Source organism: Mustela erminea, chromosome 18, assembly GCF_009829155.1.
Source record: "Mustela erminea isolate mMusErm1 chromosome 18, mMusErm1.Pri, whole genome shotgun sequence".
In the NCBI taxonomy this organism is placed as follows: domain Eukaryota; kingdom Metazoa; phylum Chordata; class Mammalia; order Carnivora; family Mustelidae; genus Mustela; species Mustela erminea.
Genome location: NC_045631.1, coordinates 51,123,968 through 51,146,337, shown reverse-complemented (window position 1 = coordinate 51,146,337; position 22,370 = coordinate 51,123,968). Strand labels below are relative to the sequence as shown.

The 22,370-nt window shown below is 33.3% G+C and overlaps 1 protein-coding gene across 6 annotated transcripts in view; it reads left to right on the top strand.

Moving 5' to 3' along the window:
* ABCA5 (ATP binding cassette subfamily A member 5) overlaps positions 1-22,370 on the top strand; it is a 69,191-nt gene that overhangs the window by 25,729 nt on the left and 21,092 nt on the right. For all 6 annotated transcript variants that reach the window (XM_032321805.1, XM_032321807.1, XM_032321806.1 and 3 more), the window contains 13 exons: positions 402-570; positions 2,055-2,113; positions 8,362-8,472; positions 9,684-9,859; positions 10,391-10,510; positions 11,639-11,777; positions 12,792-12,882; positions 13,067-13,206; positions 14,132-14,251; positions 16,449-16,650; positions 18,880-19,049; positions 21,542-21,669; positions 22,088-22,225. In XM_032321805.1, the coding sequence (XP_032177696.1) occupies positions 402-570; positions 2,055-2,113; positions 8,362-8,472; positions 9,684-9,859; positions 10,391-10,510; positions 11,639-11,777; positions 12,792-12,882; positions 13,067-13,206; positions 14,132-14,251; positions 16,449-16,650; positions 18,880-19,049; positions 21,542-21,669; positions 22,088-22,225 (1,763 nt within the window). The remainder of the gene's footprint in view (positions 1-401; positions 571-2,054; positions 2,114-8,361; positions 8,473-9,683; positions 9,860-10,390; positions 10,511-11,638; positions 11,778-12,791; positions 12,883-13,066; positions 13,207-14,131; positions 14,252-16,448; positions 16,651-18,879; positions 19,050-21,541; positions 21,670-22,087; positions 22,226-22,370) is intronic.

Here is a 22,370-nt window from a genome sequence, read left to right as displayed (position 1 = left end):
TCATTGACTCTCTAAGATGAGACACATTTAAGCCTTCAGGATATGTTCCCTATCTAGGTATAAACTTTTCCTCTTTTGAACTCTTATTAGTACCATGCATGACATGCTTCATGTTCTGCATTGTGTTCTAACCACTTGTTATAGTGTACCCATAAAGACACAAATTCCTTTAGAATGGAAAATGCATTTCACGCATCTTTATATTCTCATGCACTGTAAGTATCTCAAACTGTTTATGGACTACAATTATTTGTCAGTAAAACACTTCTCACACAATGATGATTTAATACTTTATATGTAAACTTTAGATCTAGGTCTTATGTTTCACATATTGCTTTTATGATTTAAAACATGGTTTTTAGAAATAATTTGTTATGAAAAGTTTTTTTTTTACTTTTCAGGGGAATTTGGCTTACGGAGATCATCTTTTTATTTTCTAAAGCCATCATATTGGTCAAAGAGCAAAAGAAATTATAAGGAGCTATCAGAAGGCAATGTTAATGGGAATATTAGTTTTAGTGAAATTGTTGAGCCTGTTTCTTCAGAATTTATGGGAAAAGAAGCCATAAGGTATCATTTAATCATTGGCAATTTAGGTATAAGAAGTATTGATGGAAACTGCTATATTCAAATCCTCTTTTTAAAAAAATGTTTGTAAGGGGCGCCTGGGTTGCTCAGTGGGTTAGGCCACTGCCTTCGGCTCGGGTCATGATCTCAGGGTCCTGGGATCGAGTCCCGCATCGGGCTCTCTGCTCAGCAGGGAGCCTGCTTCCCTCTCTCTCTCTCTGCCTGCCTCTCTGTCTACTTGTGATTTCTCTCTGTCAAATAAATAAATAAAATCTTAAAAAAAGAAAAAAAATTGTTAAAAAAAAAAAAAAGCCTCAGCCTTCGGCTCAGGTCATGATCCCAGGGTCCTGGGATCGAGCCCCACGTCAGGCTCTCTGCTCTGCGGGGAGCCTGCTTCCTCCTCTCTCTCTCTCTGCCTGCCTCTCTGCCTACTTGTGATCTCTGTCTGTCAAATAAATAAATAAAATCTTAAAAAAAATGCATGTATTATATCTTAAGAGAGTTGGTACAGATCTCATGATTTTTAAAACACAGTATTAATGTGGGCTACTTCTCTTTTAAGTTCTTATTTTCTTTGTAATCATTTAGAGTAATGTGCTAGGTTTGAGATTTTATGTTTCAATGGAAATTTTTTAAAGTAATGAAACCTAGTATTTTTTAATTAAGCTGTTTTCAGATTTGTTCCATTATGTAGATTTAAACAATAAATATTAACTTTATAATTTTATTCAGGCGACATTGTATATTGTCCTTTGTTAATTTCATAGATCTTTGGGTATTACAAGGTAATTATGAACCAAAGAAATTTCTATGAACCAAAGAAATTCACTACTGTACCTTGCTAGATGAATCAAAACCAAATTTAAAAAATAACAGGAAGAAGAAAGAGAAAAGAAATAAAAAGAAAAATAGAAAAAACAGTGTTTTTCAAATTTGAGAAAGATAAAAGCAAGGAAGAACCAAATACTTAGGATTTAAAAGTGGGCTAATGGTCTGCTTTCTCAAGGGCAAATTTTGAACTGGTTAACGAAACAATTCATTCTTTAAAAAGTGATTTAAGATGTTTAAAATAGAGTGAGAGAACCACTTCACATTACAGATAGTTTGAAATGTGTGCTGATGTGAAATATAGCATTTGGTTTTTAATCTCCCTTAACTGATGTAACAAGTATTTGATAAATTACAAATAGGAAAGAATCAAAAATGAAAAGAAATCTATAAATTCCTTGAGCGAAGTGCTTTATTTTTAGAAGTTGGTTTGTTAAGAAAAATGAATGAATGACACTTAAAATGGAGAGGAGTATATACTTCTGTGGTTTCTTTAAAGTGATTTTATAATTATTGTCAGCTCTCTTAGGTTTATTGTTTTAGTAGAAAGGTACTTTATTATAATTCCTATTAAATATGACAGCTTTGATAAAAATACTATGTATGGAAACACACATTCTTATGCTTTAAATACTTAAGTAGAAAATGGTGTTTTTCAGAATCAGTGGTATTCAGAAGACATACAGAAAGAAAGGTGAAAATGTGGAGGCTTTGAGAAGTAAGTAGCTTTTCTTTATTCAGTCCATAATTGTAAAGTACAAATCGGAAAATAATTTGCATAGTTTTTTTTAGTTTGTGGGAAATTTAAACTTCTTTACCACAATTTTCTCTTTCTTTTAGGGCTACTTTCATTTATTTATGATTAATATTCATAATAAAATTAACAGCATCAAAGTGGTAAAAAGAAAAAGTACTATCTGTTAAAGATGAAAAATATTCACCTATTGGGATGCGTGAGTGGCTCAGTTTGTTAAGCATCTGCCTTCAACTCAGGTTGTAATCCTAGTGTCCTAGGATCCAGTCCCACATCAGGCTCCCTGCTCAGCAGGCAGCCTGCTTTCACTCTCCCTCTTCCAATCCCTTTGCTTGTGCTTGCTCACTCTCTCTCTCATGACTAAAATCTTAAAAAATATATATATAATAAAAACCACACAGAAAAAAGAAAGAACAGTGTTCAACTATCTGAGCAAGTATATGTCCTTTTTTGTTTTATTATTATGCATGTACACATGTGTTTTTTTTTTTTCCCTTTTGACCTAGTACAGGGTTTCTCAGTGTCAGTACAGTACTACTTAAATTTTGAGTCTGAAAATTACTTGCTGTGGAAACTGTCGTGAGATTTGTAGAATGTTTAACAATGTGTCAGGATTCTTCAGAAGGAATAGAACTTATACACACGCAGACACAGGAACACATACCTACGGAGAGCAGGTGACCTGGAGGGATAGGAGAAGGATGGAATGAAGAAGTTATTTTTACGAAATTGGTTCACATGATTGTGGGACCTTGCAGGTCAGAAATCTGTAGGCCAGAATGGCAGCTTGGAAACTGAGGCAAGAGCTGAAGCTGCAGTCTTGAGTCCGAAATTCTTAGGATAGGCTGTCAGGCTGGAGACTTAGGAGATCTATGCTGCACTCTTGAGGAAGAATTCTGTCTTGAAACTATTTGTAGTTGATATGAGTGTCCATTTAAAAAATCTGAGTAGATTTACAAAAAAGTCAGTGGAACTAAAATGTGAATTTAGCAAGGGTGACAGGATATAAGATAAATATGGAAAAATCAATTATATTTCTATATACTATTACAAAATTAAAAATAGAATATATTGTAGTATCAGAAAATGTATCTGTAGTTAAATCTGACAAAGATGTAACAGATTGGTACCCTAAAAAATAAAAAACATCGCTGAAAGAAATTTAATATGTAAATAAGTGGAGAGAGATACCATGTTCATGGGTGAGAAGACTCAATGTTAGATGTCAACTTTACTCAAATTTAAGTACAGTCAGACACAATTAAAAATCCTATTAGACTCTTTCTTGTATATTTTGACGAACTGACTCTAAAATTTACATGAAAATGCAAATGAGCTTGACTACTCAAAACCTCTTTGAAAAAGAACAAAGTTGGAAAACTCGTCTTACCTTGTTTCAAGACTTCATATAAATGTTCCAGTTATCAAGACAGTGTAATTTTGGTATAAAATGACAGAAAAATAGATCAGTGAAACAGAATAGAGAGCACAGAAACAGGCCCATATAGCTGATTTTCAGCAGAGGTACAAAGAGAACTTCCTAGAGAAAAGATGGACTTTTAAACAAATTGCTGTTGAAATAGTTAGGTAAAGTGAGCATTGGTCTGTGCTGGCCACCATATACAAAAACTAACAAAAAATGGGTCATACACCTAACTGTAAAACCTGAAACAATAAAACTCAAAAAGAGCAAACATTGGAGAAATGCTTTAGAACCTTGAGTTCAACGAAAATTTCTCAGATATGGCATCAGAAGTATAAACCGTAAAATAACTAATTGATAAACTGGTCTATAAAAAGTAAAGAGAGTTCTGTTCTTTGTAAGACCCTGGTAAGGGAATGAAAAGACAAAATACAGACCTGGGAGAAATAGTTGTAAATCATGTATCTGATCAAAGACTTCGATCCAGAATATATAAAGGTTTCTCAAAACTCGGTAATAAGGAAACAACCCAATTAATGGGTAGAATATTTGAATAACTCTTTGCCAAGGAAGATATAAGAGTAGAAAATAAGCACATGAAAAGATGTCCAACATGGGGTGCCTGGGTGGCTCAGTGGGTTAAAGCCTCTGCCTTCGGCTCAGGTCATGATCCCAGGGTCCTGAGATCGAGCCTCACATCGGGCTTTCTGCTCAGCGGGGAGCCTGCTCCCCCCTAACCCCCACCGCCTGCCTCTCTGCCTACTTTTGATCTTCTCTCAAAGAAATAAATTAAAAAAAAAAGATGTCCAACATTATTACTTATTAGGGAAATGCAAATGAAAACTGTTAAGATACCACTACATATTTAGTACAATGATTAAAATTACTATTTTCTATATGTTATGCTATGCTTACTACAAGTATAGCTACCCTCTGTCCCCAACACTGTAGAGTGATTAAAATTGAATCATACCAAGTGTTGGTGCAGATGTGCAGCTAGAACTCATGCACTGCTGGAGGGAATGTGAGGTGACACAACTATTTTGGAAAATAGTTTGATAGCTTTTGAAAAAGTTAAATATACCCCTATAATGTGATCTAGCCATTTTACTTTTAGGTATTTGGCCAGGAACATAACTTTATAGAAAGACTTATGAATATTTACCATACCTTAATTATTAGACAAAAACTGAGAACAACCTAAATGCCTATCAGTAGGTGAATACACAAACCAACAGTGGTATACCCATACAAGGGAATGCTATTCAGCAAAAAAAGGAATGAAATCTTAATACATGCTATAGCATGGATGAAACTCAAAATAATAATGTTAAGTGAAAGAAGCCAGAAATAAATTAAATTTGTATAAAATTCTAGAAGAGGCAGAACTAATCTTTAGTGAAAAAAAGCAGATCAGTGATTATCTGGAGATGGGAAGAGGTGGGTAGAACAGGCAAGAGGGGGAGACATTTAAAGTAGCACTTTTTGTGGAGATAGATATGTTCATTATCTTGATAGTGGTAATGGTTTTATGGTTATATACACATGTCAAATTTAGAAGATTTGGAAGATTGATATAGGTACAGTTTATTACTTGTCAACCATATCTCAGTAGTGTTATTTTTAAAAATTAAATCAAGTGAGTCTGAGTTGTAAGATTGAGCCCCGTTTTGGGCTCTGCTCTGGGTATGGAGCCTGCTTTAAATTGTCTCCCTCTGCCCACCACCCTCTCCTAAAAAAAAAAAAAAAATTAAATCAATTGATTATAAATGTGTGGTTTAACTTCTGAACTCTTTTGTTCCCCGGTCTATTTATCTATGTTTGGTTCTGTTTTAACTATTGTAGCTTTATTTATAGTTAGTCTTGATAACTTTAAATATTATATTTTGGGCACTTTGCATTCTCATGTAAAGAATTACATGGAAATACATTGGAATCAGTTTATAAGTTTTTAGCATGTGTCTGTTTTGGTGAGTTATTTTCAAGGGATTTGTTCATTTCACTTAAATTGCCAAATTGATTGTTACAGGTTGTTCATAATAATCTCTTATCTTTTTAATGTGTGTAGAGTCTGTAATGATGTAATGATGTTCCCTCTTCATTTAGTAATTTGTGATTATTTCATTTGCTTTGTCAATTTTATTAATCTTTTAAGGAATCAACTTTTGACTTTGAAGTTTTTTCTTTTTTTTAAGATTTTAGTTATTATTTATTTGAGAGAGTGAGAGAGAGAGAACATGAATGGTGGCTAGAGGGGGAGAGGGAGAGAATCCACACAGACTCTGCACTAAGTACAGAGCCCATCATGGGGCTTGATCTCACAACCCTGAGCCAAAACCAGGAGTCAGACAATTAAATGACTGAACTACCGAGGTGCACCTGATTTTGTTAGTTTTCTGTATCATATATTTGCTTTGTAGTTTACTGGGCTGTGTCATTGTCTTTGTTATTTCTCTATTACTACTTTCTTTGGGTTTAGTTTATTCTACTTCTCCTAGCTTCTCGTTATGGAATCAGTTACCTATTTCTGCTCTAATCCTAATGCTCAGTGGCTGAAGGCAACCATTATTTTACTATGGCTAAATAATCTCCAGTTCTTCATTCAGTTCATGGATTATCTGGGATTGGATGGTGATCTGGGCACATAATTGGCTAATAGGCTGGTTGGTCTAGTGGACTGTAGGTGACATAATTTGCCTTTTTTTTTATGGTCTCTCATCCTTCAGTAGACTAGTTGAACTGGCAGCAATTGAGTGTTTTTTTATTGTGCGATTTCTCATTTTCCCTATGTTGTCTTCTTAGTTATACATGCCTTTTTTAGAAATTATTCTTGATATTATGACATATATTCTTATAAATTAGTGCTTTACTTATTTATAGTATTTGTAGAATAGTAAAGCAAGAATAGGAAGTCCAGACCTTACTTTTATCCTTACTTATCCCTATTCCAACTTAAATGCTGTTGTTTTCATGTATTTTAATTCTACATACATTTTAAACCAGAGATAATGTTATTAGCAAAAGACCGTTCCATTTATATTTATAAATACCTGTATATTTACCACATCATTTATCTTTGTTACTTCCTGCATTTCTGATCTTCTATCTAGGATAATTTTCTGTGTGTATGAAAAAGATGTTTTTGCTTCTTCCTTTAATGCAGGTCTACCAATGATAGATTTTCACAGTTTTTGTTTGCAAATATCTTTCTTTCACCTTTAGTTTTGAAGGCTGTTTCTCTGAATGCATAATTTTAGTTTGACGGTTATTCTTTTTCAGCAGTTTAAAATGTAATCTCTTGTCTTCTTATTTCCGCTGTTGGGCTGCAGAGACAGCTGTTAGTTTTATTATTTCTTTGTTGTTGGTATATATGTTTACCCTGGCTGTTTTTAAAGATCTTTTTTTTAGTTTTCAAGAGTTTTACTACCACTTGCCTTGGTGGTGTTTATTTGTTTTACATTTATTCCACTTTGAGTATATAAATGCTTCTTGTCTCTCTGACTTGATGTCTTTCTTCTGTTTAAAAATATTCTCAGCCATTTCTTTAATTCAGTATTGCTTCTGTCCTGTTCTCTTCTTTTCTCCCCCTTTAGGTTTATTATTACAGGTTTATGACTTTTCATTTTATCCCAGTTGCCTTTTATTCTATTTTCTGTATTTTTTATTGTTTTGTCTCTCTCCGTGTGTTAATCTAGGTATTTTCTTGTGACATTTCTTGTCATTTACTAATTTTCTGTAGTTCTGCCTAACCTGTTTAAATACGTATGGAAATATTTTTCACTTACCCTTTCCAGTTTTTGTCTTGTCACTTGGTTCTTTTATATAGTTTTTAGTTCTTTGCCAACATTCTCTTGAGAGCATGATAGCATGGTTGTTTTAGAATCTTATGGTGTCAATATTTAAGTCTCCTCTGGGTCTGTTTCTGTCACTGCCTTTTCTGTTGGGTTTTGATCTTGCTATTTCCTATCTTGTTGTTTTTGACTGAGTGCTGTGTATTGCATATGAGAATTCTAGAGATTATTTGATGCTCTGGATGATGTGATCTTCTTCCAGAGAGGGTTTATTTTTGCTTTCGGCCTGAAGCTCTAGGGATAACTCAGAATCCCAAAGCATCATCATCAAAGCAGGGTCTACAAAAAACAAAAACAAAAGCAAACAAACAAAAAAAGCAGGATCTACAGTGATTTAAAGCTGGGATTTCAGATCCTTTTCTTTTATCCTTTAATCTTTGACACATCCATCTAGTGATATTTCTTCATTTTATTTATTTAATTTCTTTGAGGAGAGAGTGAGAAGTGGGTGAGGGGCAGAGGGAGAGAGAGAAAATCTCAAGCAGGCTCCCCATTGAGTATAGAGCAGGATGTGGGGCTCTGTCTTACAACCCTGAGATCATGACCTGTGCCAAAATCAAGAGTCAGATGCCCAACCAACCGAACCACCTGGGTTCCCCATGTTTCTTTTATTTAAATTGAATTTCTCAAGCACTTACTCAGCCATTCCCATTCTATTGGTTAGTTCCTAGGTTTTTGCAATGTTTAACCTTGTTAATACCCTTGGGAACAAATTTTTGTTTGTCCCTTATTTAATTATCTTAGTCTCAAGAGTGGGTTCATAGAAACCCTCCCCAATGTTTTGTGTATTCAAGTATTATGCTGTTAAATGTGCTAATAACTTTAAATCTATCACTAAACTTACTGATTACTTCAAGATTATTCAAGTATTTTGTATTAGTTTTTATAGCTCAATAGAAATAAAAATCACATTTGAGTCTTCTTATTTTCTGAATTAGATTTGTCATTTGACATATATGAGGGTCAGATTACTGCTTTACTTGGCCACAGTGGAACAGGAAAGAGTACATTGATGAATATTCTTTGTGGACTATGCCCGCCTTCTGATGGTGAGAGTTTTCCGACTTAAAAAATCTCTTGCTTCGGTTTATTAGTGTTATTAACCAAGGTACCACAAAATAATTATTTATCCTTGACTTATTTATATAAATATATGTCATTTATTATTTATCCTTGATTTATCTAAACATATGCTGATTTTTTTCAATGAATTGAGATCAACCTTAGTGTCTGTAAATGTGTTTTATTATTTTTCTATTTTACATATTTTTCAGTAGAAAATAACAATGATTTAAATGTTTAATAAAATAAAAGGATCTGATTTTGTTACCTATTTTATCAGATATTTGTGTGTATTTTTCATTTGCAAAGAAGGATAAGTCACTGATTAATTGGAGATTAAATGAGACATATAGATATTTTACATTGTAGGTATAGATTTCTAAATATGCAACAACAGTTCAAAAGGAAAGAATGAAAAATATCAACACCATCTCCTAAAATAGAATTATAAGAGCAATACTGTAACATATAATTGTTGTATGTGATTGCCCCATAGGTGAGAATTTAATATGGTAACTCTATTTCCACAGTAACCTAATAGAGTGGCAGTACAGTAAATACTGGACTTTAAGAAAGGCTGAATTTCCGTGTATTGAAACTGCGTTTCTTAAAATGTGGTTTAACTTCTGAAATTAGTTTTGTTTTATTGCTTATCCCTAATTGTGTCACTTTTTAGTGATGGTAGTAATAGCTTACATTTAATAGGAATTTATGATTTTGTTATAATTCTCCATATATTATCATATTAGTTTAATTGTTCTTAAATTTAAGTAGGATATATTGGTATTTAGGTTATAGAAGAGAAAAGCTGGAATTCTGATTGATTTTCTCAGCACCACACACTTGTTAGGGGAAACTTTTTCATTTCTTTCCTCTTTCCACTATTGAATAATGCCTGGAAATGAAGGCAAATTGCTACTGGAATATAATAATGTACCAGTACACAATTATGTTTAGTGTCAAGCTCTGATTCCTTGTTCTTTTCACTATGTGATTATCACCTGAAAATGAAGGAAAATGAGGTTGGAAATAAGGTGGAAGCAGATCACCAATCATATGGAAATGAGGGTTTGTTGTAGCTCATACCTTATATATTTACTACTTACAAGTAACTAAATTATTAGTGTATATTAAGGCATATATACTTTTTAATACTTAATATAGTTAGTGTAAATTTAAATATGTATCTTGCTTTTAGGATTTGCATCTATATATGGACACAGAGTCTCAGAAATAGATGAGATGTTTGAAGCAAGAAAAATGATTGGCATTTGTCCACAGTTAGATATACATTTTGATGTTTTGACAGTAGAAGAAAACTTATCCATTTTGGCTTCAATCAAAGGAATACCAGCCAATAATATAATACAAGAGGTATGTCATTCATATAGAAATATTTCTTTGTTCCTTATGAATTACTAATTTTTTTGTAATAACTGTTGTAAAAAAATGCATGAAACTCTAAATAAAAACCTGTTCTGAGCCAATAAACAAATTTATTATGAAGAATTGGATGGAATTTGGAGTAAATATTTTAGCACATATAAAATTGTCCTTGTTTCATCTGGAGGATTCTAGCTTCTCAATTTAGGTTTTTCTTTTCTTCCAAACTTTCCTTGCCTTTCACATCTGCCTCCTTTCCTCTACCCACCCACCCACCGCCATATAGAGCTTTCCGACTGATCCCTTCACCACTACCTAGGGAGTCATAAAGGTAAAACAGACCTATCAATCAGGAATCTTTTTATCTATTATTTCAAAATTAGATATGAGTAAATGTCAAAATTAAAGTCTGTACTAAAAGAACATTTTTAAGTTGATATTAAAATCAGGACACTTAAAAATTGATATTGATAGTTATGCAAATAATATAATTTAAAAAATAACATTGTTCTCACTTTATAGGTGCAGAAGGTTTTACTGGATTTAGACATGCAGGCTATCAAAGATAATCAAGCTAAAAAGTTAAGTGGTGGTCAAAAAAGAAAACTGTCTTTAGGAATTGCTGTTCTTGGGAATCCAAAGGTAAATAATTATTAATGTATTATACACAAATATAGTGTATATTTACGTACAATAATACATTATGTAAAGTTTCAATATACATAAAATGCTATACATTATTGATGTGATTTATAGGAATAAGGTTTGAAACGTGAGTTATAAAGATAAAACATATTTACGATAGTGGTTACTTCTAGAAAGGGTAATGGAAGGTTGGATTTTAGTTATATTTGCAATGTTGTATTTCTTTAAAAAGAGATCTGCGAAAATATGGCCTAAAAATGGCATTTGTTGCATTTCACTGGTGTGGGGTCTTTAACGGTATTGTTCTAATTCTCTTTAGTTTTCTATATGTTTGTAATAGTTCAGAATAAAATTTAAAAAGACAAAACCAAAGGAATAGTTCAGTTTCTCACTGTTCTGCTGATTTTATTTTGTATGTGTCTGTTCTGTGCTCTTTGTCCTATATAAACAGAACCATCTGTTACAGTGCTTTGCATTGGGCTGGAAAGCTGCAGCCTGAGCCCTCTTGATGCCTGCTATCCTGCTACATGTCTCCTTGCTGCTATAGCTTGGGTTGACTCTGGGTTCTGGCTTTATGTTTTTTTTATTTTGCTTTGTTTTGCTTTTGAAGGTTTTATTTATTTATTTTTGACAGAGAGAGAGAGAGATAGAGAGAGAGAGACAGCGAGAGACGGAATACAAGCAGGGAGGTGGGAGAGAGAGAAGCAGGCTCTCCACTGAGCCCAGTGCAGGGGGGCTCCATCCCAGGACCCTGGGATCATGACCTGAGCTGAAGGCAGACACTTAATGACTGTGCCACCCAGGTGCCCCTGGCTTTATGTTAATTTATCTTTCTCTCAACCCCCACCAGTGTTTTATTTTTTAGTTTATGTATCTGATTGTTATTGCATTTATGTCTTACATGTTACTGATATTAGTCTTTTAAAATTGAAACAAGGAAAATATTCACTTGCCAAACAGTTTAAAAAATTTATGTTAGCTCATATAAGAACAAAAAGCCCGGACTTAGTATACTTCTTGTTAGAAATAATAATTAGAAATGGGAAAGTTTCTCAGTGCCCATAAATCTTATGTATTTTAGTTTTTTTGAGGATTCTCTGCTGTTCCCTGCTCTTTTTCATGTAGATATTGTTGCTAGATGAACCAACAGCTGGAATGGACCCTTGTTCTCGTCATATTGTTTGGAATCTTCTGAAATATGGAAAATCTAATCGGGTAACAGTGTTTAGTACTCATTTCATGGATGAAGCTGATATTCTTGCTGGTGAGATTTTAACTTTATTTTTGAAAGATAAGGTCTTGGGCCCAAATAGGAGACGGACATAGACATACTAAATCCTGAGGAATAAAGAAACTGATTTTCACAGCTGCATGTTTTAAACTTTTTAAAAATTACATATTTTTGTGTTTGGGAGTCCTACAGACCATCTCAGATTCAGTAATTTGCTAGGAGAAGTAGTAGGACTCAGCATACAGTTACACTTACAGGTTCTTACCACAAGACTGAAAGGATGCAAAGCAAAATCAGCAAAATGAAAAGGCTTATGGGACGTGGAAGAAACCAGACACGAGCTTCCAAAAATCTGCTCCCAATGGAGTCAAACAGAATATGCTTAATTTCTCTAGCAAGGAGTTGTTAACAACATAATGTGAAATGTTGTCTACCAGGAAAGCTCATTAGGAGACTCTGCCCAAGGTTTTTACTGGGTGCTGGTCATAGAGGCACCTCCTGACTACCATGTATGAAAACTCCACCTTCCAGAAGGAAGCAAAATGTTCATTACCTTCTACATTGTAGATTCATTTTTTCAGTAGTATCTTTGTTTTTTTTTTTTTTTTAATGTATTTTGAAAACCCAACAAACTGACTTTTTTGGGGGGTTGCTTTTTGTTGTATTTACATTTTATTATAAAGGAAATTGTGAACTTGCTAGTAAGAGTGAGCCTTTTAGGAAGAGTCTGAGATATTTGGAACAGTATTAAGGAGGTAGACTCCAGAGTTGGACCTGTGTGGGTACAATGTCTGGGTTTATCACTTAATAGCTATGTGAAATATGGCCAAATGATGTTTTCTTATTGCCTCATTGTTCTCATTTAAAAACCAGGAAGTGATAATCTGGTTTCTTTCTAATAAAGTTGTGAGTATTTAATGATATTTAATGATGATACTGGTGTCTTACATGGTAGTTCACAAAATACAGATGCCAACTGACTTAAAAACTTTGAAATGCAGATGCTGTTACTAACCTAAAAATTGAAATGTAAATTTCTGTTTTCAGATAGGAAAGCTGTCATATCACAAGGAATGTTGAAATGTGTTGGTTCTTCAATTTTTCTCAAAAGTAAATGGGGGATTGGCTACCGCCTAAGGTATCATTCATTCTTGATTGACTTTATTCTTTATAGTATTCTTGATCTACTGATACTATATTTCAGATTTGCTATAATGTACTTTGGCCAATTTTTATGGCACTAACTTTACTTCCAGCATTTAGAATTTACTTTTGGTTGTTCATTAATTATTTAAAAAGCAATGACTTTTGGTTTTCTCTAGCATGTACATAGACCGATACTGTGCCACTGAATCTCTTTCTTCCCTGGTTAAACAACATATACCTGGAGCTACCTTATTACAACAGAATGACCAACAACTTGTGTATAGTTTACCTTTTAAGGACATGGACAAATTTTCAGGTATTACTTTCAGTTTCCTGATTGTTGAACCAGGCTCTTGCATTAAGAATAGGTTTTCTTGATTTACTTTGTTGTATATTTTTGTGTAATATTTACATGTTCCCGGGTGGCTTTACCTTACTCTTACATTTCTACTTTACTTTACTTTTGAAAATCAGAAACTACAAGCTAATGTGTTCCCCACCCCCCCATTTTTTACAAACCCTATGCAGGAAACTAATATGTTCAGTAAAGGTATTTGCTTTGTTGTCAAGAAAGATTGCTCCATTTGCTCAGAAGCCTCCTGGGAATATGTATACACACACACACACACACACACACACACACACAGTTGTTTGTATGTGTTCTCAAGTTCTTTTCTAGTTTCATGATTCCATAATGAAGAACGTAATAATATGGTAAACCCTTGAATTATTTTAATTCTGGCATTATTTTTCTGCTTTGTAATGAGGAACTCAAACGCAGTCTCCTTATCTGTTCAGGGAATCTCTCAATAACCGAAAGGATATTATTGATGTAGATATATTACGTGGAATTCCCATAACACTTATCTCATTTAGATAGAGATTTTCTATTTAATTTAATTGATTTTTTTTTCCTAGGGAAAAAAAGAATCCTTCATTAACTAGAGTGAACTATATAAGCCAATTTTAATGTACCCTGCCTATCATTCTGTCTGTAAAAATACTTCTTAGGTTTAATTTATAATATGATAAATATCTATTAGATATATCTCTATAAGCAAACATTCCTTGAGGTCCTTAGCAATTTTTAGGAATGTTAATGGCGTTCTGAGACCAAAATGTTTGAGAACTAGTGTGGTAGCAGAGTAAATTTAGTGCTATCCCATTTTAAAAGAGTATTTTAGAGAAATTCATGATGATATGCTTAACAACACAACATTCTATCATTTTTTTTCTTTTAGGTTTATTTTCTGCTCTAGACACTCATTCAAATTTGGGTGTAATTTCTTACGGTGTTTCAATGACGACTTTGGAAGATGTGTTCTTAAAGCTGGAAGTTGAAGCAGAAATTGACCAAGCAGGTAAAAACAAAACTAACAAAAAATTTTGGGCAATTAACCAGAGAGATGGTAAGCGAAATGAATAATTACATAAACATGTGAAATACGTTTTTAGAGGAAGAAACAGTGGATGGAAACAGTAGATGGAAATATGATCACTTATTAGCTGATTGCTGTGAAGAATAAGATAAGAACAAAAAAGATGGTTTTGGTAACAGGGAAGACGGTAAGGGCTTTGGTAGTGTGGAAGTCAGTGGTGACCTTGACAGTAGCCATTTCAGTGGTGTGGTAAAGGTTAGAGTTAGTTCTGTGAGGTTTAAGGTGAGAATGCAAATTGAGGATACTTTTCTTACTATTGAAAGTTAGCAAGATGGTGGTGGTGGTAGTGGGGCAGGAGGGTGAAGGAAACAAGAGGTTTCTCTCGAACATGGAGAAAGGACAAAAGTCAGGCTTATAATAAGGTTGTGATATAAGACTGTAGTCAGAGAAATTTCACCTAAAAGTTTTAAATCTTACATAATTGGAGAGAGAACAAGATGTCAGATTTGAACATGTGTTCAGTTTGTTGAGATTGAGTAGATAAAGGTGAGGAAATGGGAGAAATAGAGGAAGTTGGGGTTAGAATGTAGGGCACATTATCAGTGAGTATGTTTATAGTCCTTCAGGTGATGAAAGAGAATTAGATGGAGAAGATGCTTGTATCTGTGATGCTAAATACTTGAGGTATTGAATGAGTAGTCTGTAGAGTTGGATGGTGGGATAAAGATGAGAAGGCTATGTGCAGTGTAGGTATTACTGGCTATATTTTGTATATCTTTAAGTCCAGCATGCAGAATAAATATACTAATAATATTGGCTTGCTTTCAGTTGGCTGATTTTAAATGTTTTATTTTTCAAAGGTTAAAAATATCAAGTTCTATAGAAGGTAGATTGGTGCTCACTGAATACCATAATTGTGATATACAATATTTTAGCCCTAATATTTAGTTTGATTTAGTCCATTGTATCAGGGGAAGAGAGGGTTTAGTTTGGTTCATCTTACGAAGTAAGTCATTCATCTAAACAGTTGAGTTGCTAAGGTCCCAGAATAACCAGGCTGTGGTTCATTATAATTTTATGCATTATTCCATTCCACTCTTAACGTTTTTAGTGTTTACTCATTTTTTAAAATTTAAGTCAGAGAAATCCTTCTTTGTGGCTCTCCTCATACTGAAACCGATTTTCATCTCTTCATTATTTTTCAGTTTTTAAAAATCGAATCACCTATAAAAATAACCTATCCTTTTTCCTATTCTCATTGATTAATTTTATCTGTGTTTGGTCTTATGGAATAAATCATATAGTATGGGGGCGCCTGGATGGCTTAGTCAGTTACACATCTGCCTTCAGGTCAGGTTATGATCCCAGGGTCCTGGGATGGAACCCTGCTTGGGCTCCAAGCTCAGCAGGGAGCCTGCTTCTCCCTCTCCTCCTCCTCCACACTCTTGCTCTCTCTCAACCTCTCTCTGTCAAATAAATAAAATCTTTTATAAAATCATATACTATGTCTTTTATGTCTCGTTTCCTTTACCTTTATATGTTTGTAGGGTTTAAACTTACTGTGGTTGTATAGTAGTTTATTCAGTTTCATTGTTTTAAACTATTCTCTTACAGGATTATTTCACTACTTATGTGCTCACCTGTTGGTAGGCATTTAGATTCTTCCTAGTTAATGGCTATTCTCTTTTTTTTTTTTTTTTAAGATTTTATTTATTTATTTGACAGACAGAGATCACAAGTAGGGAGAGAGGCAGGCAGAGAGAGAGAGAGAGAGAGAGAGAAAGCAGGCTCTCTGCTGAGCAGAGAGCCCAATGTGGGGCTCGATCCCAAGACCCTGGGATCATGACCTGAGCGGAAGGCAGAGGCTTTAATCCACTGAGCCACCCAGGCGCCCAAGTTTAATGCTATTCTTGACAGGTCACTAGCTGAGAATTTTCTTGTATATGTGTTTCGGTGGACCTATGTATGTATCTTCCTTGCATTTATACTTAGTGGAGAATTTTCTCGGTATGCATGTGTTCATTTTTAATAATATTGCCAAAGTATATGAGAGTTTTGTTTGTCCTACCTCACTACTAGATGTGTGCTTCTTCAAAATTTATATGCCTCAGAAAGATTTTCATCATTCTTTTAAGGAATATTCCATAATTTTCTGTCTTTATTTTGTTTTGGCAAATAGATTATAGTGTATTTACTCAGCAGCCACCAGAGGAAGAAATGGATTCAAAATCTTTTGATGAAATGGAGCAGAGCTTACTTATTCTTTCTGAAACCAAGGCTTCTCTTATGAGCACCATGAGCCTTTGGAAACAACAGGTGTATACAATAGCAAAGTTTCATTTGCTGACCTTGAAAAGGGAAAGTAAATCAGTAAGATCAGTGTAAGTATGATCACTTTCCTGCCTGATGAGTTGTTTTTTAAGGCTACAAATTCAATTTGTCATCTTAATTTTTTTAAATGTAGATGTATGTAAATTTGTGTAGTTTTGTAAGATTAAGACTATAACTTCACAATGCAGAGAAAATAATTACACATTTAACGATTTCTTTGAATACCACTAGAGCTTTCACTCTTTTTTTAGACTAGCATTTTTTCTCATCTAAATGAGGAACTGTCATTATATTCTTTGTGTAATTTTTGAATTATTGTCACAAATTTTTGAATTATTGTCGCAAAATTTTATTTTGCAATTATATTTTACGCAATTGTTTTGTATGTATTACTATTATGTATAACTGCTTTTGTAAACAGTAGGAAGAGTAAGTTTTATCTCTGTATTGGTTAAAGAAATGAAAATATAAAGAAGGCTTTATAGCTTGTAGAACTGGGATTAAAATGATATCTTTTCAACTTTGCTTTACCTCTTTCAGGTTCCCATGGGTGCTAGACTTTCATTTATTGAGACATAACATTAATTATTTTCATATAACACACTCCAATTTTGTTTGATCCAAAACAGCAGTAGAAAAAAATTTAATAAGTGAGAATATTGTTATGTGCTTGAGATATGCTGAATTCATTTGCTTTTTTGCCCTAGGTTAGTCAGTATCAAAGAAATGTCAGTCAACTGTCTTATATATTCCAGTCTCAGCATTACTAAAAGAAAAATATTTACTTAAATCATCATGTTTCAGTTTATTAAACATTACTCTCCTAAAATATTCCCTGAAAAACAATAAAAATCTTAGTTCAGTCTGTGATAACAAAATAACATAGACTCAGTTGCTTGAACAACGAAATTTATTTTATCATGGTTTTAGAGAGTGGAAATCAGATTAGGGTACAAAATTGGTCCTGAGGGCACTCTTTCTGGCTTGCAGAGATGGGCCATTATCTTGCTGTGTGCTCATATGACTTTCTTTGTTGATGCATAGGAGATGAGAACAAGCTCTCTGATGTCTCTTAGAAGGGCACTATTCCTATCTTAAGGGCCCAATGCCCATGACCTCATCTAATCCTGATTGCCTCCCAAAGGCCTTATTCCTAATACTATCACAATGGGGATTAGGGCTTCAGAGTATGAATTTGGGGGGAGGATGACACAAATATTCAATTCCTAACAAAGTATTCCAAATTTGCATTTGACCATCTGTGCATATAGGAAATACTGTATCTTATATTTCCTGTCTTAAAGACTTGTTTATTAGCATATGAAAACACATGAGAGGTTCTATGGTAAAGAAATTGCTTCAATTTTGTTAAATCCAGAGTTTCCAAATTCTGTTTAATCATGAATTTTTTAACGTAAAACACCTATTAACTGATAGAATTTAATGCAGTATGCTTTTGGAAATGCTGACTCAGGTATACTTACAGCAATTTATAAGAATGATTTTTTAAAAATTAGAGGGTTTCTGAAAATTATAAAATGCTAAACTGATAATCTAAGCTCTCTCTACACACTTGCTGTTATACCTATTATATAAAATGTAGCAAATATTTTGTAGGACAAGACAGAAGGATATCTGCCTTCCAGATAGAAGGGCACTTTGAATAGGTAATAGAATTATGTACTTGACAAATAGCAAATAATGATCCTTATAACTGACCGTAGTATGTCTTGCTTTGCCTCTCTCTAGAGGAACAATGGAAATTAATATGGTATGGATGACATTTCAAAGATAGCAGTCATTCAAAGTTTCACTATATTTAAAAACAAAAAAAGGCTCCCTGTATTTTTGTTTCCTTCTCTATATTTTATATATTTTTGTATTATATCTTTTCTAAAGCATAGGAGAGTAAATAGTTAAGTATAGGGCAGGAAATAAAAGTTCCCTCAGGACAGTGGATGTGTAAATGTGGCATAATGTCTGGTTCTTAAAAAGTTATAAGCACAAGTTTATATACCCACAAAAGTTTCAGGATGACTTGATCTTAGTTTCATAAGTTTTAATTTTGTCATTGAGTACTGGCTTTCTGTCCAGTTGTGTCATGACATCGTTTTGGAGAATAGAAATTCTATTCCTGAACACTATTTTTTTCAGGTTTTTCTTTTTTCTCTCTCTCTCTCTTTTAACATGTGTTCTTTTAACTGTTATTTGAAGGAGGATTTTAAAAAATAGATTTACATATTAATGTACCCTGTGCTGTTTTATTTTTTTCCTTTCAGGTTGCTTCTGCTTTTAATTTTTTTTGCAGTTCAGATTTTTATGTTTTTGGTGCACCGCTCTTTTAAAAATGCTGTGGTTCCCATCAAACTTGTTCCAGACTTATATTTCCTAAAACCTGGAGATAAACCTCATAAATACAAAACAAGTCTGCTTCTTCAAAATTCTACTGGTGAGAGTGTGTGAAGGTCTGTGAATGTGTGTTGGTTGGGGCATGGGGTCTGGGATATAGGTTAGAGGTTGGGATTTTAGAAATAGATCCAAGGTAAAGGCATGGTTTGTGTGTATAGATTTAAGTTTTAAAAAACTATTTACTGATGCTGAGTAATATATTACAGAAATGAAATTTTGGTTAAGTGTAGATTACAGTTTTTAAAACTAACATTGTACTGTTTATGATATTAAGATTTCGTTTTTTAATGGTAGCAACATATTCTGAGTAGTGTGTTTCATATTAAAGTTTATTACAAGCAAAATAAACTTCAGAAGTTGAAACACCTTTAGAAAGAGTTACAGTATATAATATTTATGCAGTTGTATATCTCAATAGAAATGTTTAAATAATTTTTCAAGGACTGTAAAAAATAAGAATTAAGAAAAACTCATTAGATATTAATATAATCAAATATATTAAATTGGTAATGAATATTTTTGATTTTGCTGTTGCTTATTTTAATTACATAATTGTCAAATATGAAAAAAATTAAGAACCATGGTCTTGAGCAAGGCTCAGAACAAGTAAAAAAAAAAACAAAACAAAACTGACATCGGTTTCTGCTTTTCAAAAATAATAAAACCTATAACAGAATTTTGAACAGTTGTTCCTGCAAAATGTCTCATCTGCATAGATATAGTCCTAAGGTTCTTGAAGAGTAAATCACAGTTAGCTAACTCTGGCAGATTTACAGAAGAACAGAGGCAACTTTATTTGCTCGTCTTGCTGAAATAGGTTAGAAAATTGCATTTAATATAATCATTTATATAACTCACAAAATCTTCAGAGTTTAGTATTTTCCAACACTAACACATGTTCTAGTATCTTTCCTTTTTGATTCACTATTAACTGAAGAGTTTTGACCAGTGTTAGATAACAATCATAGATAGGGATTATTATAAATTACTCTTAAAATCATCACTTTTAAAATGTGACTCTTAGTTTATTATATATTCTTTTGGAGAAAGAATATATTTCATGATAGAAAACTACTCTTGAGTAGAAAATTGATACTTTATAATGTATTTCTTTTGTTAGAATTTTTGTTTTGATTTTAATACACATTTCATGTTGTTAAAATACAGTGCTCCATAAAGCCTTATACTTTTATAGGGACATTTTTTGTGTGTTTGGGAAATTGTATATGTATCTGAAATCATTTTGGTTTGAGTTCACTCTCACTGATCTGCAGAAATACTAATATTTTCAAAGTTTTGTCCCTTTTGTTATTTTTTAGTATTTCTAGAATTGCTTACTTATGTACCCTATATCTTCCTAGGCCTTTTTGATCCTAAATAAAGCCATGTTTCCTCTGGAAATTACTGGTCTCTGTATGTCTGTATTGGATTGTATCTGATCCTCCTCTGAAAGCTTTTTGTGTTCAAGGGTGATATAGTTCCTTCAGTTACAGTGTAGCTCTCTTCTGTGGCAAACTAGAGAAAAGAGGTCATTTGAGGTACTAGATAAGGAGTAAATATAGGATCTAAAAAAGCTCCAGCGAGAGCCCTAAAAGCACCATTCCCTCTGACACTCAGGTTTGCTACGGAGTCTGATCTACCTGCCATACTATTTTTAATTACTGATAGTGGTTTCCTTTGCTTAGTTTTTTTTTTTTTAAATTTAATTTAATTTAATTTTTTTAAAAGATTTTATTTATTTATTTGACAGACGGAGATCACATGTAGGCAGAGAGGCAGGCAGAGAGAAAGGAGGAAGCAGGCTCCCCAATGAGCAGAGAGCCCGATGCGGGGCTCGATCCCAGGACCCTGAGATCATGACCTGAGCCAAAGGCAGAGGCTTTAACCCACTGAACCACCCAGGCGCCCCATCCTTTGCTTAGTTTTGATTTCACATTTGTTCTTTCTGGCTTTTGTTGGTATAGACTTTTAAACCTAAGACAGTATCCATCATCTTTCCGTTAGCTCCAGGCAATTTAAGGAATGTAGATGGAGACCTGATTATGTGGTTTAATATTTTAAGGCAGTTGAGGCAATTGACATTGATAAAATTTGTCTGTTCTAAGCACACAGAAACCCTCTAAGGAGTGATGTTACCTGACTTCACATCCTGCCTCTTTCTACCTTTCCGAGCCTAGCAGGTTCTCTTATTCCATAAAATTGTTAGATTTTTATTCTCACAATTTAGCCAAATTTCAAGTGAGTATTATAGGTAAACTTTCAGTGTAGCAGTAGTAGCAGCAGCAGGAGCTAACATTTGTACAGTTACTGTTCCAGGTTCTGTTTTTAAAGCTAGTTTCTGTTTTTAAAGCCTGTATGTATTGACTTGGATTTGAATCCAGGCTGACTGCCTCCACTGCCAGTGTTTTTAATGATGTCTTGTCTAACAAGGATAATCTTTTTTTAAAAAAGTTCTTCCCAATGTTATTAAAAGTCTGGGTCTGTTTCTTTTTTAAACTGATTCTTTATTATTTGCTTATTTTCTCATACCAGACTCTGATATCAGTGATCTTACCAGCTTTTTCACAAGCCAGAACATAATGGTGACAATGTTTAATGACAGTGACTATGTGTCTGCTGCTCCCCATAGTGCAGCTTTAAATGTGATGTATTCTGAAAAGGTAAGAGTGATATATGTGAGTGAATACCTATTGGAAAGTTATAAAACATTAAGGTATTTTCTCTAAAGTTAATCGTTTGCTGAATTGACTTCATTTGTTGGAAGTCAGAATTTGCTTTTGGACATTACTAGCGTTTATAATGTATTTTATGACTTGGTGGATGACCAATATAAAGAACTATAAGAAATTTAATCTTTGTGTTCTAATTTTGCTTAAAATACCAAAATATCTGTAGACTCCACACCAGGTTATGTTTATCCATCTGTCTTTATCTGTTGAATATTATTTCTATAATTTGTTCAATCAATTTTTAGTTAGTGAAGAGTGCCTTAGTCTGGGAGAAAAGCTTAGTACATAGTAGCAATGTATTTATATGTGGTATGTAATAACACTCTCTTTTTTTTTTTTTAAATCATAGGACTATGTTTTTACAGCTGTTTTCAACAGTACTATGGTTTGTTCTTTACCTGTATTGATGAATATTATCAGTAATTATTATCTTTATCATTTAAATGTGACTGAAAGCATCCAGGTCTGGAATACCCCATTCTTTCAAGTAAGCAAACTTTAAAAAGTGTGTATGTAAAAAAAAAAAAGTGTGCATGTACACATGTGTGTAATAAAAGCTAAGACCCAATACAAAGGAAATCTGTAGATGTTCTTAGTCTTACTAAAACTTGAGTTGAGGATGCTTTACATCT